The sequence below is a fragment of the Bos mutus genome, chromosome 8 (genome assembly GCF_027580195.1).
Source record: "Bos mutus isolate GX-2022 chromosome 8, NWIPB_WYAK_1.1, whole genome shotgun sequence".
In the NCBI taxonomy this organism is placed as follows: domain Eukaryota; kingdom Metazoa; phylum Chordata; class Mammalia; order Artiodactyla; family Bovidae; genus Bos; species Bos mutus.
This window is the reverse complement of record NC_091624.1, coordinates 47,877,846-47,893,813: the sequence shown is the minus strand read 5'-3', so window position 1 is coordinate 47,893,813 and position 15,968 is coordinate 47,877,846. Positions and strand designations below refer to the sequence as shown.

The window sequence follows — 15,968 nt, the reverse complement described above, 5'->3', positions numbered from 1 at the left end:
AAGTTGCCAGTGCCATGAATACAGGACTAAGAGAGGTTTGAGAGATGTGATTAAAATGGTTTCCACAGAAAAGGAAGGTTAAGTTAGCGTGTCCTGCTGTTGCACTGATTACACCTGCATTTGCCCTGGTGACTTTCTTGGTCATAGTCCTGGTGTAGGCTTGGGGCCAACTAATTTTCTTAACTTTCTCAAGGATTTAGGAGGATACTGGTATGCTCTGCTAGGTTAGCTCTGAGTCATAAGAAGATTTTTCCTGAACCATGTTGCAGAATTGATGGTGGCAGCTTGGTGCCACTCTCTTAACAGCCATTGGAGACAACATGCACAGCTGAGTGAGCGCTGGGTTAAGACAAAAGCTGATGGGGGGCCTGGTGACCTTTGGCACCAACAGTTACATATTGCATATAAGTCAGAGAAAAGAAGCAGGGCCCTTCCATGCCAGCCTATCAGATAGTGCTAGGATCTGGAGAGCCTACTGCACAAGCATGGCTGGGGGTTGTTCCCCAGAACCAAGCCATGGCAGGAACCCTGGCTTAGGGTAAGACTGAGATCCATATGCCAACCTCCTCCCTTACTAGCTGAGTGATTTCAGGCAAGTTAATCGGTGTTACCATCCCCTGCATGAAATGAGTTTAAGGACAGTTGCCTTGTTTACTTTACTGAGTTATTGTAAGGGCTTAATGTACAAGAATTTTGTAAACTGTAAAGCACTATATCAATATAAGTAATCATTTTTATTTTATTGACAGGTAAAGCTGTTAAGCTGTCACTGGTTCTGGCTGTAAGTGAAGAAATGTGGGTGTGGCATGAATGCCTCACCATCTAGGAGTTACAGGGCTGGGCCTGATGATATTTTCAGGAAATGCTCATTGTTGAAACCACACAACCCCTTTTTCTGTAGAAGCCATATTAATCACATCTCTCAAGCCTCTCTTGTGTGTGTGTTAAGTCACTTCAGTCATGTCCAACTTTTTATGACCCTATGGACTGTAGCCTGCCAGGCTCCACTGTCCATGTGATTCTCCAGGCAAGAATACTGGAGTGGGTTCCCATTTTCTCCTCCAGGGGATCTTCCCAACCCAGGGATCGAACCTGGATCTCCTGCTTTGCAGGCAGATTCTTTATTATTACATGCTTGCTATTAAAAAGCAGAGACATCACTTCGCTGACAAAGGTCCATATAGTGAAAGCTATGGTTTTTCCATAGTCACACAGGGATATTGGAGAAGGAAATGGACACTCACTGTAGTATTCTTGCCTGGAAAATCCCATGGACAGAGGAGCCTGGTGGGCTACAGTCTAAGGGGCCACAAAGAGTCAGACATTGCTGACCAAGTAAGAACATAGGGATATGAGAGTTGGACCATAAAGAAGGCTGAGCACCAAAGAATTGGTGCCTTCGAATTGTGGTGCCAGAGAAGCCTCTTGAGAATCCACTGGGCAACAAAGAGTAAAACCAGTCAATCCTAAAGGAAATCAACCCTGAATATTCACTGGGAGGACTAAGGCTGAAGCTCCAACACTTTGGTCACCTGATGCAAAGAGCCAACTCATTGGAAAAGACTCTGATGCTAGGAAAGACTGAGGGCAGGAGGAGAAGATGGTGACAGAGGATGAGATGATTGGATGTTATCACCAATTCAATGGACATGAATTTGAACAAACTCTGAGAGATGGTGGAGTATAGAGGAGCCTGACATGCTACAGTCCATGGGATCGCAAAGAGTCAGACAGGACTTAGTGACTGAAGAACAAGAAACATATCAAAGGCTTTAAGTCACTAGAAGTATGGAGGTACCTAACACAATCCCTGCTCTCCAGGAACTGACAATCTAGTTGGGAAATCAGACCCATACCTCCTGCAGATGCTGAATTCGAGATATGATGCATGCTAAAACAGAAGTATTAACCCAGAGCTGGGGGTTGGGGATATGGGAGACTAATTAAACTGGAAGATAATAAAAAGGTTACATAGAAATAACGTCAAAGTTAGAAAGGAGGGAAGTGAGAGAAGGTTATTTCAGGCAGACAGAGGGCACAGCTCTCATAGAATCTTTGACTCAGAAGAGATCTGAGAGCCCGGCTCTTTTATATAGTTTTTAAAATTCCTTATATATTTATCCTGGAGAGATGATAATTCAATTTCTCCTGGAACATTTCCAGTGAGAGGAAACTGATTACCTCAGAAGACAGAAAAGGTTTGGCTCTAACCTTTTCGGTTGGTACTGCATTGGATGGGGGGTGAGGGGGGAGGGTCTGTCAGATTCTATCTCTTCATTGTTGCTGAAGCACAGGCTTAGTAATATTTGGTCTTTGACTTCCTCTCAAGGGAATAAGAAAATGTCACGCGTTTTAGGACCTTTGACTTATAGAATGTTATAGCTGGAAGGAACCTTAGATATCATTTAGTCCAATTAAAAAAAAAAATCTTTCTGTGATTCATGAACCATCTTAGAGAATGTGATAAAAATCTATAGATCCTCTCCTCCCACCAAATGTACATGCGCTCATAACATACAAAATACTGCCTACAGTTTCAGGGCATTCATGGAGCCCCAAAACCTGTCCCGAACTAAAAAATTTTCTTTTCATTGAGAAACTGAGGCTCAGACAAGTGGAATAGCATGGAGTGGAATGATGGAAGTGTTCTCACGCATCAGACCACAGGCGAGCAGAAGATTCAGAACTAAAGGTCAACCCTGAGGAAAGGCACTGACAAACGGAAGATGTTTGGGGAGCAGGCTGCAAGGGGATCTATTACAAAGTGAGAATGAGAGCTGGGGTCGGAGTGCGAGTATCAGGAGCACCTTCTCTAATTATCTGGAAGTTGGTTTATGGAAGAGGATGTAGACTTTTCTCTTTTGCTTCAAGGGGCAGCTCAAGATCAAAAGGGAGAAAAGAACGCCTGCCAACAGTGTGACACTCAGTCACGTCCGATTCTTTGTGACCCCATGGACTGTAGCCCACCAGGCTCCTCTGTCCATGGGGTTCTCCAGGCAAGAACACTGGCAACAGAACTGTCCACTAGTGAAATGTGCTGCCTTAGAGGCACAGAACTCCTTGTCACTTGACTTTTTGAGGACACAGAACAACCTCCCATTAAAGGAACTTGAGCATCATGAGAGCTTGAACTGGGTGACCCAAACTGGATTTGATTACATAACTCTAAGAGACACAGTCTCATACACTAGTCAGAAAGAAGCTCAGGTCTCCCAAAAGCGTGGGGGTGTAAGGAAAGCTGTAAGTGAGGAAGTGAAGAAAGTTCAAGACGATTGAGATGTCAGGGGTGAGGGTGGGAGGGTGGAATTAGTGGAGAGAAAGGTGAGACTTGGAGATATAAGCACAAGTAAAATGTTACAGGGTCTGACGTAGCATCACGAATGACGCCTGTATAGAGTGGTGGGACAGAAGGATTGACACAAAAGGACATTTCAGAAAGAGGAATTAGCACAACTGGTGGTGGCAGCACTAGCAGGGAGATCAGGAGGTGAAAAGAGAGACAGCTGTGGTGACGCGTTGCACGGTTCACACAGTGAGCCTGAAGTGACAGGGACAACAGGGCATGCAAATGGAAGTGTCCAAAGATCTGACGCAGTGGCAAGTAACAAAGGACAGCAAAGTGGAAGTGCCCGGTGGAGAGCTGATGATCTAGGATTAGAGTTCCAGGAGATTAAGATGTCAGAGAGATGAAGGGTTTTTCTGCAAAGATAAAGTAATTTAAGTTTTAAGAGAAGATATATTTTCAATGAAAAAAATATGGCAAGGAAAGAAGTCTAAGGGGCTAGCCTGTAGTGCTGACTTCAATGTGGTGGTGGTATAATTGAAAAGATGTACGAAGGGAGAGTTCAGAAAGTTAGAGGGGATCTGAGCTTAGAGAGTGAACAAAAACCCAGCAAAAAGGAAGCTTCAGGGAAAAAGAGCGATCAACATAAACACAGTCCTATTTTCATGTGCATTCAGCTCTGTGCTTTGGCAGGTAGATTACAGTAGTGTTCATTTTGGCAACACAGTGGAGGTGTAGTATGAGTCATAAAGTGCTTTTAAATGGATTATAGGTATTTCCTAAAAAAAAAAAAAAAAAGCCTTAGAAAATATGACTACAACTTCTCTATCAATTTCTCTGCCAGCAAAATAGAAATCACTTTAAGTTTAATCTTTGACACCCTTACTTTAAGGAAGGTGATTTCTGCCATCCTAACATGAGAAGCTGGGGAGGGTATGTTGAGGCAACGTGATGTGTCTGGGCTGTCTTAGTCAATGAGGTGGCAGCAGCAAAGGCTAAATTTCACATTCTGATTTCTGTTCCTTAAAACCAAATTCAAAACCAAAATGAAACACTGACTCACATTTTCAGGAATAACTTTTGAGAAATAAAATGAACACAAATTAAATCAGTAATCCTCAACTCAACCATTTCTCTTGGAGATCTATGCTACAATGACTATTAGGAGGTGATGGTTAAGAAGTGTTAAGAAACTCATTTACTCCCAATAATGATGACCCATAAAGGGAAGACTGTGACTGAGAAAAACTAAAGGAAGCTAAAATTTTCAGTTTTGGTAATTTCAGTGATTATCACAGTAAACACAGCTCCCATTTACAATTTTTTTAACAATCAATTTCAGAAACTAAGAGTTAAGAACAGGGCTTCCCTCATGGCTCAGTGGTAAAGAATCTGCCTGCCAATGGGTTTGATCCTTGATCTGGGAAGATCCTACATGCTGTGGAGCAACTAAGCCTGTGTGCCACAACTATTGAGCTTGAGCTCTAGCACCCAGGAGCCACAACTACTGAAGCCCATGCATCCTTAAGCCCCTGCTCTGCAACAAGAGAAGCCATCTCAAAAAGAAGTCTGTGCACCACAAAAAGAGTAGCCCACCTCCCCGCAACTAGAGAAAAAGCCGCATAGTAAGGCAGACCCAGCACAGCCACACACACACACACACACACACACACAATCTTCCTGTGATCTTTATCATCAGATGTTTTGGTTTTATACCTGCTAATGCAATACTCTCTTGCTATTTAAAATACCCAACATATGTATAACAGAAAAGCCAAACAAAAACATAATCTAAAATCAATCACTCACAGTAAAACAATCACAATGTATAATAAACTTCCTGGGTGGCTCAGATGGTAATGCATCTGCCTGCAATGCAGGAGACCCAGGTTTGATCCCTGGGTCAGGGAAGATCCCCTGGAGAAGGAAATGGCAACCCACTCCACTGTCCTTGCTGGGAAAATCCCATGGACAGAGAATTCTGGTGAGCTACAGTCCACAGGGTCTCAGTCAGATATAGCTGAGCAACTAACAGTTTCAGATTTATAACAGGCACAAATGACTATTTCACACACTATATCATTACCCAAACAAGTGTGAGGTCCTCGAAGCAAGTACTATTTTCTCCTTAGGCTCAAGTCAAGAGTGTTGTATGTGCAGTAAGAATTCAATCAGTATTTCTGGAATAAATTGCATTAGTTAGTAGGGATTTTTTTAGGAATTGGTAGGGGAGAGCAAGTTATTTATACAAGTTGGTTGCTTTAATCAAATCAAAACTAGACCTGTATTTGTCTAGTAGAAGCAGGCTAGACATTGGCGTGAGTTTCTCTTGAAAGCAGGAAGGGTGAGAGGATCAGATACTCCTTTGTGGCTCACTGCAGGCAGGGTCCTCACCCCCAGCTCCTCGCCACGGGTGGGTATGGCAGTGATGTCTCCCAGAGTTAGAACCCTGAGCACTAACCTAGAGGAACAGCCACCAAGTAGAGACAAGGCCGCGGTCCTTCCTGTTGGCCTCAGTCCCCTGAAGGACTGGTGAGCAGAAGTGGGGAGGTGACGTGGATGTAGGGATCACAGTTACTTCAGATTCCCTCCTGGTTCCCTCTCCTGGCCACTCCCACCACCGTGCCCCCCTCCACGCTGATGCCTGAGTTGTGAGAACACAGTGTCTAGAGCTCACACTTACTTGGCAGCAGCATCCTTTCTCAACTGCTCATGCTTCATGAGGAGATTTTTCCGGTCTCGGAAAGCTTTTCGGACCTTGTACCCTTTGTAGACGGCCTGGATCTTGAAAGCAGCGATGTCCTGTATAGCTGCGATGGACAGGGCACCATGCTCCAACATGAACTGGATCACTTCATGACGCTCCCCAAGCAGAGCATAATCCAGGGGGGTGTACCTGAAGTAGGGAGATTTTTTTTTTAAGTGTTGTAAGGTAACCCTGCTTATTTAACTTACATGCACAGTACATCATGAGAAACGCTGGGCCGGAAGAAGCACAAGCTGGAATCAAGATTGCCAGGAGAAATATCAATAACCTCAGATACACAGATGACACCACCCTTATGGTAGAAAGTGAAGAGGAACTAAAAAGCCTCTTGATGAAAGTGAAAGAGGAGAGTGAAAAAGTTGGCTTAAAGCTCAACATTCAGAAAACTAAGATCATGGCATCTGGTCCCATCACTTCATGGGAAATAGATGGGGAAACAGTGGAAACAGTGGCAGACTTTATTTTGGGGGGCTCCAAAATCACTGCAGATGGTGACTGCAGCCATGAAATTAAAAGATGCTTACTCCTTGGAAGGAAAGTTATGACCAACCTAGATAGCATATTGAAAAGCAAAGACATTACTTTGCCAACAAAGGTCCGTCTAGTCAAGGCTATGGTTTTTCCAGTGGTCATGTATGGATGTGAGAGTTGGACTGTGAAGAAAGCTGAGCACCAAAGAATTGCTGCTTTTGAACTGTGGTGTTGGAGAAGACTCTTGAGAGTCCCTGGGACTGCAAGGAGATCCAACCAGTCCATTCTGAAGGAGATCAACCCTGGGTGTTCTTTGGAAGGACTGATGCTAAAGCTGAAACTCCAGTACTTTGGCCACCTCATGCGAAGAACTGACTCATTGGAAAAGACTCTGATGCTGGGAAGGATTGGGGGCAGGAGGAAAAAGGGGATGACAGAGGATGAGATGGCTGGATGGCATCACCGACTCGATGGACGTGAGTTTGAGTGAACTCTGGGAGATGGTGATGGACAGGGAGGCCTGGCGTGCTATGATTCATGGGGTCGCAAGGAGTCGGACACGACTGAGCAACTGAACTGAACTGAACTGAACTGAAGGTAATTCAGAGCACAGTTAAACTGGTGACATTATGCAGTAGGAGGAAACCTCATTCTAAGATGTGGAATACTCCTCAGGCATGGCTATCTTCTGTCCTCCAGGGCTGTTCCTTTTTCTCTGAGGAGCACAGAACAAGGGTGGAGCTGGTATCTGGTGTTTTGCACTGCTGACCATGTCTATTCCTCAGTTTTGCTCACTTTCTCACAAATTAGGGGCTTTGAGAATATATGATCACTTTTCTTCCTCCCCATGTTCTAAGTAATTCCTTAATCCTATCTAAAAAACACTGCAAATAATATTCTGTGAGGTTCCTAAGTTTGAGCCCATGATTACCGATAGTTAATGTTTATGAAATGAAAAATATATCTCCAAATGGAGAGAGTTAGTCTGTGAGAAGAATGGCCCTTTAAATCCCTGCAGAAATGATGGATTATTAAACAGAGTTGGGACAACTGTACGGTCATCTGGGAAAACAAAAAAAAAAAGATTCTTACATCACTTTCACTCCAAAATGAATACTGGATGAAGTAATGATCTAAATTTTTTTTTTTAAGGGAATTCCCTGGTGGTCCAGTGGTTAGGACTCCTTGTTCTCACTGCTGAGGGCCAACGTTCAATTCCTACTTGGGGAATTAAGATCCCATAAGCTTCATGGTGTGGCCAAAAAAAAAAAAATGAAAGCAGAAGAAAAAAATTATGGACAATTTTTAAAAATATTGGAGTGGGAAGTTTTTTCCAAAGAAAGATACAGAATGCAGAAACCTTAAGGTTGATAAATCCAAGTACATAAAAATAACATTGGGCAAAAACACCAATAACAAAGATAAAAGATAGTTCTTCAAACAGGAAATACTAGGGCTGCTAGCATATAAAAATATGTTCAATGTCACTCATTTAAGAGAAATACAATTTAAGACTAATATGAGTGAGCACTTTAACCTAAAGATTAAAGAGGGAGACAGGCTCTCTACATACTAGGGAGGCAATCCAGCAATATATTTCACAATTATTCATGTATCTGCCCTCTGCTATAGCCTTTTCACTTATGGGCATTCACCCAATAGATCTGCTCTCCTCTGAAGTGCTTTATGTATAAGGATATTCACAGAAGCACAGTTTGAAATAGTAAAACAATGGAAACAACCTCAATTCCATCAACAGTGAAAGTCATTTAGTCATGTCCGACCCTTTGCAACCCCATGGATTATACATTCCATGGATTTCTCCAGGCCAGAATACTGGAGTAGATAGCCGTTCCCTTCTCCCGGGGGATCTTCCCACCCCAGGGATTGAACCCAGGTCTCCCGCATGGCAGGCAGCAGATTCTTTACCAGTTGAGCCACCAGGGAAGCCCAAGAAAACTGGCATGGGTAGCCTATCCCTTCTCTAGCAGATCTTTCTGACCCAGGAATCAAACTGGAGTATCCTGCACTCAGGCAAATTCTTTACCAGCTGAGCTACCAGAGAAGCCCTCCATCAATATAGGACTGGTTAAATAAAGTAGAGGCCATCCCATCATAAAGTCATCTGCATAAAGCAGCCATTATTGTGTACATGAATAAATAAGGAAAAATCACCAGGATGACTTGTTCAGTGAAGGGAAAAAGAAAAAGTAAGAAACCAGAACAGTATTATGATGTGCTTCACTGATATAAAAAGAATATATCGCTCTATGCTCACCTATGTAAAATACTGATATAACTCTCTAAAAGTTTCCCAAGAAAATGTGACAGTGATGTCTCTGGGGAGGAAGCTAGCTGTCTCAGAGGCAGGGATAGGACGGATATTTAGTTTTACTAAATGCCCTTTTATGCTTTTTAAATTTTCTACAGTGTACATACCTTTTTGATAAGTGTATTATTTAGAAAAGATGGGTATTATTATTATCATAGAGTTATATATTAGAATTTCAACTGACTACTTTCTAGATCTGTGATTTTAGGCAGATTCTTTTAAAAAATACATCTTCTCTATTTTTGGAATATAAAACAAACCAGATAAATATACAGAAGAAAATAACAGTCATCTACACTCTCACTCTCAGACTTAACCACTGTTAATATCTTGGGAAGTATGTTTCCTTTTTTAAAGAAAAATAATTACTTTGTAAAAATGACACACAGTTTAAGAGTTTAAATGATGTAAAAAGTACTAAAATTTGAGGTAAAGAAAATACCCCCAACCATCCGACTGGGGTAATAACAATGGTTGTCACTTCCTGACCAACTTATGCCCCACTTATCCTCATACAGATTTGGTATGATGAGAGAATAAAATAATCAGTGTGAAGAAGACAGCAGTGTGCCTGGCATGAGGGAAGCAGCTCAAAAAAAGTGAGTGTGATTAGTGCTATTACAGGACACACATTGCAGCGCTTATATGTTGGTGACAGCACTTATCATGAATATTATTTGCACAGACCCAAACTAGCATTTATGACTGCTGAACAACTGCCAGATCAGCTTCCTCTGGATGACTGTCACTGAGTCAGCGCAGTCACTGGTGTTGGAAGGAAATAATCAGCTGATTGATGAGCTGGAAAAATGATGACTATATGGGTGCATGATTAGACTCAGAAAATCAGCCAATGATTATAGAAAAGAAACTCTTCAAAACTCACCTAACAGTCACAGTAAGATACAAAAGGAAGAGGTTTTCAGTAAATGCAAAGGGTAGTTTGGTCACTTTAGTAAGGAGACTCTAAATTCAGAAGCAAGTTCTTGAATGCTAAAATGAATGAACCCCCGTTTTAGGACAGCTTGATCTGCCAATACTGTTTAGAAACCAGAAGGCCATAAAGTAGAGGTGCCTGAATAAACTTTAAAACATTATTTACATGTAAATAGTGTTTTGCAAATTCAGAAGAACTTTTACAAAATCCACTATATATTCTAAAATGCCTTGCATGACTGTACTTTCCCCAATAGAAAAAATCATCAGAGAACCACTGCAGTGAATTTGACAGATTTAGTTTAACACACTCACTGTATAAATGAATAAACAGACCTGGAAAGATTAAGCAGCATGCTGAAGTCTATGTAACTAGTTACCTGCAAAACCTAGATGGGATTATAGTCAGATGTTGCCCTGTTCAGTACAGTAATCCTTCCATAATTCATCTCTCAATCATTGAATATATGTCTCCTACGGAATGAAACTGCTTCTAAATCAATGTGCAAATGACATATGTATTTTTATTAAGCCTGATCATTTTTTCTATAATTATTAATATGTAGTATCTTTAATATAGTATATAAGAAGGATTATCAAAATATGGCTTATGAAAGTGAGGCCCAAGTTATGTGTTTACTTACAAATATGACAAAAAGAAATGACATGGGCATAATATTCCCTAAAGAATGCTGAACCGGAAGTCAGCAGACCTGTGTGACCCTGGGCATTCTCTTCACTTCTCTGAGTTTCTGTTTCCTCATCTGTAAAAGGTGAAAGGAAGGAGAGAAGAAGAACTAGATTTCTCAGGCTGCTTGTGGATGGAAAGTTGCATTTCAAATATGTTAAATATTTTTATTATAAAAAAATCATATTTTTATTATGAGAAGCTTTAAGCATAAACAAAAGTAGAGCAAATAGCACATTAATGCTTTATACACTCATTACCAAATAATTAGCAAAATTTTACTACATTCACTTCATCTACTCCTTTCTTTTTTATTTTTGCTCAAGTATTTTAAAAGCAAATCCCAGAGGAATTCCCTGCTGGATCCAGTGGTCAGCACTCAGAGATTTCACTGCCATGGGCCCAGTTTCAAACCCCTGTGGGGAAAGATCCCACAAGCCATCAATCAATCAAGCAATAAAGCAAATCCCAGACTCTGATCACTTAATCTCTCTGCATTTTAGATTCATCTATAATAAGGTGAACATAATCACAATGCCATTGTATTAACAAAATTAACAGAAATTCCTTAGCAAGATCTAAAGCCTACTCTAAACACACATTTTCCTGATTTTCTTTTAAAAACTGTTTTTTTCCTCTTTTTTTTTTTTTTTTTTTTACAATTAGTTTCTTCAAATTACTTCTCGGTCAATTTTTTGATTCAAGTAGACACAAACTAAATACCTAGCAAGGTTTTAAGACTAAAGCCTATACTTACTGTTTAGGCAACTGACTGCATTGTGATTATTACTATTGAATCTTTCTTCATCCCAAACTCAACTGAGACACATTCGAGCGCTGTGAAGATTCCCATCTATGTCAGAGTATGGCTGTCAGATAGTTATTGACTGAAAGCCAGCACTAGGTGGCAAAAATTATGTCTATACAGAGAACATCAAGCGGTTTGTGTCAATGCATGTGAAGTAAAAATTAACAGTACATTGATGGTAACCAGTCAAGAAACAATGCAGATAAAGACAAGAGACAAGATACAATTGGACTTGCCATGTGGGAATGGTCTGATGGAACAAGTAGAATGCCTAAACTGGAATGTCAATAAACATAAAAGGCAGAGCCAAGTTCTGACATTTGTACATCAAAGTGCATTGCTGATGAAACATTAAAACAGACTGGGATATTGCCACTGTCTCTTTTCATCCATAGACTGGCAAGTACACTTTGGAGGATTTTTCCTTTGGTCTTTTGGTCTGTAATTAATATATGCTTACTCCAGGAGGTGGTAAGTACCTTAATTCATAAGCTTACTTAGGTCTGAAATTCAAAATTCAGCATATAAATAGACATTGAATTACAAAAAATTATTTTTTTATTGTTTCCTAAAAAATAGCACTCAGGCAGTAAATGGTTTTATAAAAAATATACTTTATAGAAATATATCATCCCTAATTCTTAGGATTCTTAATCTTTTTCTTCTGCAGGGTTTCAAAGGGAGAAGCCTCTGGCACCCTCACATACCTGTTTTAAGGTCAAATCCTCAGCCTTGAGGATTCTTCTGGCTTTCCAGTTTCCTTAAATGTCCAAATGCCTATCTTCATCTTTTTGGTTCTGCAGTTGTCATTTGACTATAATAGAGATGTGGAGTTCTTTATATAATCACTCTCAAAGTAAGGCATACTAATCTGCTTTATCTAAGTTTGCCTGTGGTCTAGTATTCCACATAAGTTTCTAATGAAGGTATGAATCAGGGTGATGCTACTGGGAGCCTGAAAACACTGATCTGACAATTCACCAGTTATTTACTGAGCATCTACTTTATGAAAAGCACTGTGAGCAATTCAGAGATGACCACGAGTTCTCTACTAAAAGGAAGACAAATTCTATAAAATCATAATAAAAAATGAAATGTGCCAAGGGCTATAAAGATTCACAGTGGGGAGGAGAACATAGTTTGGGACACATGACTGCAGGACCAGGACAATCTTCTTAGATGAGACTGAATTTGAACAGTAGAATGACAAGATTAACAACTATATTAGCGATCTGATTAAGAAAGGTTACTTTGGAAGGTAATGAATTGAATGAGGGAAAGATCAAAGGAAGGAAAACAAGTGAGGAGGCACTGCAATAGTTTCAGAAAGAGGGAGAGAGGGCAAGACAGTGGTGCTGGTGATGAAGTGGAGATGACAATGTGAACCAAGGAGGAGTGTGAGTCTGAACTATAGATTGAGAACGTACCAGCACCCAGGTGAGTGCTGAAGCCTCAGTGGTTGGTCAGGTTGCCAAAGGAGGTAGGCTGAGAGAATAGATACATTCCCCTTGAAGACTGTTTATATGTGAAACAGAAAAAATGCAACAGAAGCCAAAAGAAATGGAGAAGGACCATGATTAGAAGAGAATCCTAATTCTAAGAGAACTGGGAAAACATACTGTCACAGAAGCTTAGAGAACATACAGGCTCAAGAAGGTGAAGAAGAGGAGTCAACAGAGAGGAGATGCAGAAGGGCCAATGAGGGGGCAGAGAAGACATCATGTGCTTTATCAACTAGGAATCTGTCAGGGACCATTCAGATGCAGATTTCAGTGTAAATGAGAGGGCGGATGCCAAACTGCAAAGGCATGAATGGTGACAATGAAGAAAAGCAGACAGTGAAGACACTGTGAGAGAAGGCAAAGAAGATAAACCTCAGAGAAAAGAGACTTGGAAAATAACAGACGGAGGGTACAAATAATGGGGAAAGGTTCTGAAAGAAGTGGGAAAGATGAAGGGGTTGGCCCCATGTTTCCTCTGAGACAGCGAGCTTAGAGAAAACCCCTCTTTTTCTACAAAGTGTCCCACCTCCTGATAGAAAGAAAAAGCTGGTGGTGGCTGAGAGCATAGGAATGGTGCCACTGCAGGGCCACCTGAGTGACCGTATCCACGAAGAATGAAAACTAAAGCACAGATCTGGGTAGGGGGCAGGGGGCAGGTATGGAAATCTAATTACCATCTTAGTTGTTACCTACAAATTACTAGAATCTTCCTAGATCCAAGACCATCAAGAATGTCTCCTGCTTAGACTTCACACTATGTTGAGTCCTTTTTATTGGGTCTGGGTCACTGGATAGCAACCCCAGCCTAACTCTGTGAATCTCATATTATTTAAGAAATCTGTATTAAGATGAAAATCCTGAGCTTTAGCCTCAGTTTCTCCTTATTTTTTCATGCTACATGGTGGTATATCTGTTCACTAACTGATAATATCCTCTTCATCAAGAGAAACTTCTTGAACATATAACACATCTCACTGGCCTAACTGAATTCTTAGTCCTGGTCAGTCAGGACTCCCCTGATTTGATGCTAGACACACATCAAAAGAAGACCTACATTTCTTCTGGAAAGTGTGAGCTTGCCCTAAGTAATGCCTGAAGTTTCTAATAACTTTAAAATCCCATGATTCTAAATCAACACTACATGGAACTTTTGTTTTCTTCTGGTTCAAGATTTCTTAGTGTAGTGTTTCCTGATGAAATACTATTTCTGAACGAGCATCTAAACTTGAGAATTTTAAAATGTGGCAGAAAGGATGTGAGATGAACAATGATGCATTCTTTTTGCCAGTGGCTTACCTCTCTTCATTGTTTTCCATCTGATTAGGGAAAGCAGCAAAGTCTAGTAGTAATTTAATGGCATCAAGGTATCCATTGTTACAGGACCAGTGCAAAGCTGTTCTTCCCTACAAGCATAAACAGAAATCAAATACATCTGGTGTCAGTATTTTGGGACACATATTTATTTATGCTAACTCCAATATATAAACATTTCTCCCAGTTGCTTACTTACAGAAAGAGAAAACATTAAGTATACAGTGGAGAAAATGAACGGTATCTTAACCAAGTGATCAAAATTAATACTACGTTAATAGACTTCCCGGGCTTCCCTGGTGACTCAGTGGGAAAGAATCAGACTGCAATGCAGCAGACACAGGTTCGATACCTGGGTTGAAAGGATACCCTGCAGGAGGGCATGGCAACCCACTCCAGTATTCTTGCAGGGAAAATCCCATGGACAGAGGAGCCTGGAAGGCTATGTCTATGGGGTTGCAAAGAGTTGGACATGACTAAAGTGACTGAGCAGTAACAGCAGCAAGGGACTTTCCTGGTGGCACAGTGGAGAAGAATCAACCTGCCAATGCAGGGGACACAGGTCTGATCCCTGGTCCAGGAAGATTCCATATGCTGTGGAGCAACTAAGCCAATGCGTCACACCTACTGAGCCCTCGGTCCCAACTATCAAGCCCTCATGCGTAAAGCCTGTGCTCTGCAACAAGAGAAGCCACTGCAGTGAGAAGCCTTGACCACCACAAGGAAGAGTTGCTCCCACTTGTCACAACTAGAGAAAGCTCATGCAAAGCAACAAAGACTCACTGCAGCCGGAAATAAATATATACTATGTTAAGAAGTATCACATGTTTCCAAAAGTGATACTCTGAGGATTCAGTATCATCTACGTAATATTCCATCTCGAATGTAAATCCTGAATCAAATTATGATGAATCATTAGGCAACAACAAATTGAGTGAAACTCTAGAAAATAAATGGTCTGTATTCTTTAAAAATTTCAATGTCATGAAAGAGAAATAAAAGTCAAGAAGCACTGCTAGATAAAAAGGAATATTTCATAGTGTTAAAGAAGTCAAAGAGGAAGATATCACAATCCTAAATCTGAATGCAACTAATAGCACAGTCTCCAAATATATAGGATAAAAACTGACAAAATTAAAAGAGGAAACAGTCATATCCATAATTACAGTGGGAGGTTTTTAACCTACGTCATACAATAGTTGATAGCAGAAATAGATTAAAAAGTAGGAAAGGTATAGGCAGCATGAACAATACAATGTAAAATGTATATAAAACATTGTATTGAACAATGACAAAATTAGTATTCTTTTCAAGAGTACACAGAACATTTACCAAAATCAACCATATGCTGGAACATAAAGAAAGCCTCAAAAGCTTTTCAAAGATTAAAATAATGCAGAGTATTTTTTTAAACTAAAATTTAAGCTACAAATCAGTGCAGTAGGCAGAATAAGGCACTCTGTTGCAAAGATGTCTGCTTTATAACTTCTGGAATCTGTAACTATGCTATATTAAATGGAAAGGGGGAATTAAGGTTGTAGATGGAATTAAGGTTGCTAATCAGTTGACTGTGAGTTGGATTATCCAGTTGGGCCAAGTGTAACCACAAAGGTCCTTATAGTAAGTTAAAGAGAGAGGCAGAAGGTGAATGTCAGAGTGACGCAGTATGAAAGAGTCAACCAGTCACTGCTAGATTTGAAGCTGGAGAAACGGAGCCTCAAGCCACAGAATGTGGGTACCACCCAGAAGCTAGAAAACTCAAGGAACAGATTCAAGGAAACAGATTCTCTCCTAGAGCCCCCAAAGAGAATGAAGTCCTGCCAACACCTTGATCTTCAGGACATTTTGGAATTCTGACACCCAGATCAGT

The 15,968-nt window shown here is 40.7% G+C and overlaps 1 protein-coding gene across 5 annotated transcripts in view; it reads right to left on the bottom strand.

The window, feature by feature from the left end:
* INVS (inversin) overlaps window positions 1-15,968 on the bottom strand; it is a 135,548-nt gene that overhangs the window by 30,103 nt on the left and 89,477 nt on the right. For all 5 annotated transcript variants that reach the window (XM_070375558.1, XM_070375559.1, XM_005909586.2 and 2 more), the window contains 2 exons: window positions 14,084-14,190; window positions 5,967-6,179 (listed from right to left, as the gene is read on the bottom strand). In XM_070375558.1, the coding sequence (XP_070231659.1) occupies window positions 5,967-6,179; window positions 14,084-14,190 (320 nt within the window). The remainder of the gene's footprint in view (window positions 1-5,966; window positions 6,180-14,083; window positions 14,191-15,968) is intronic.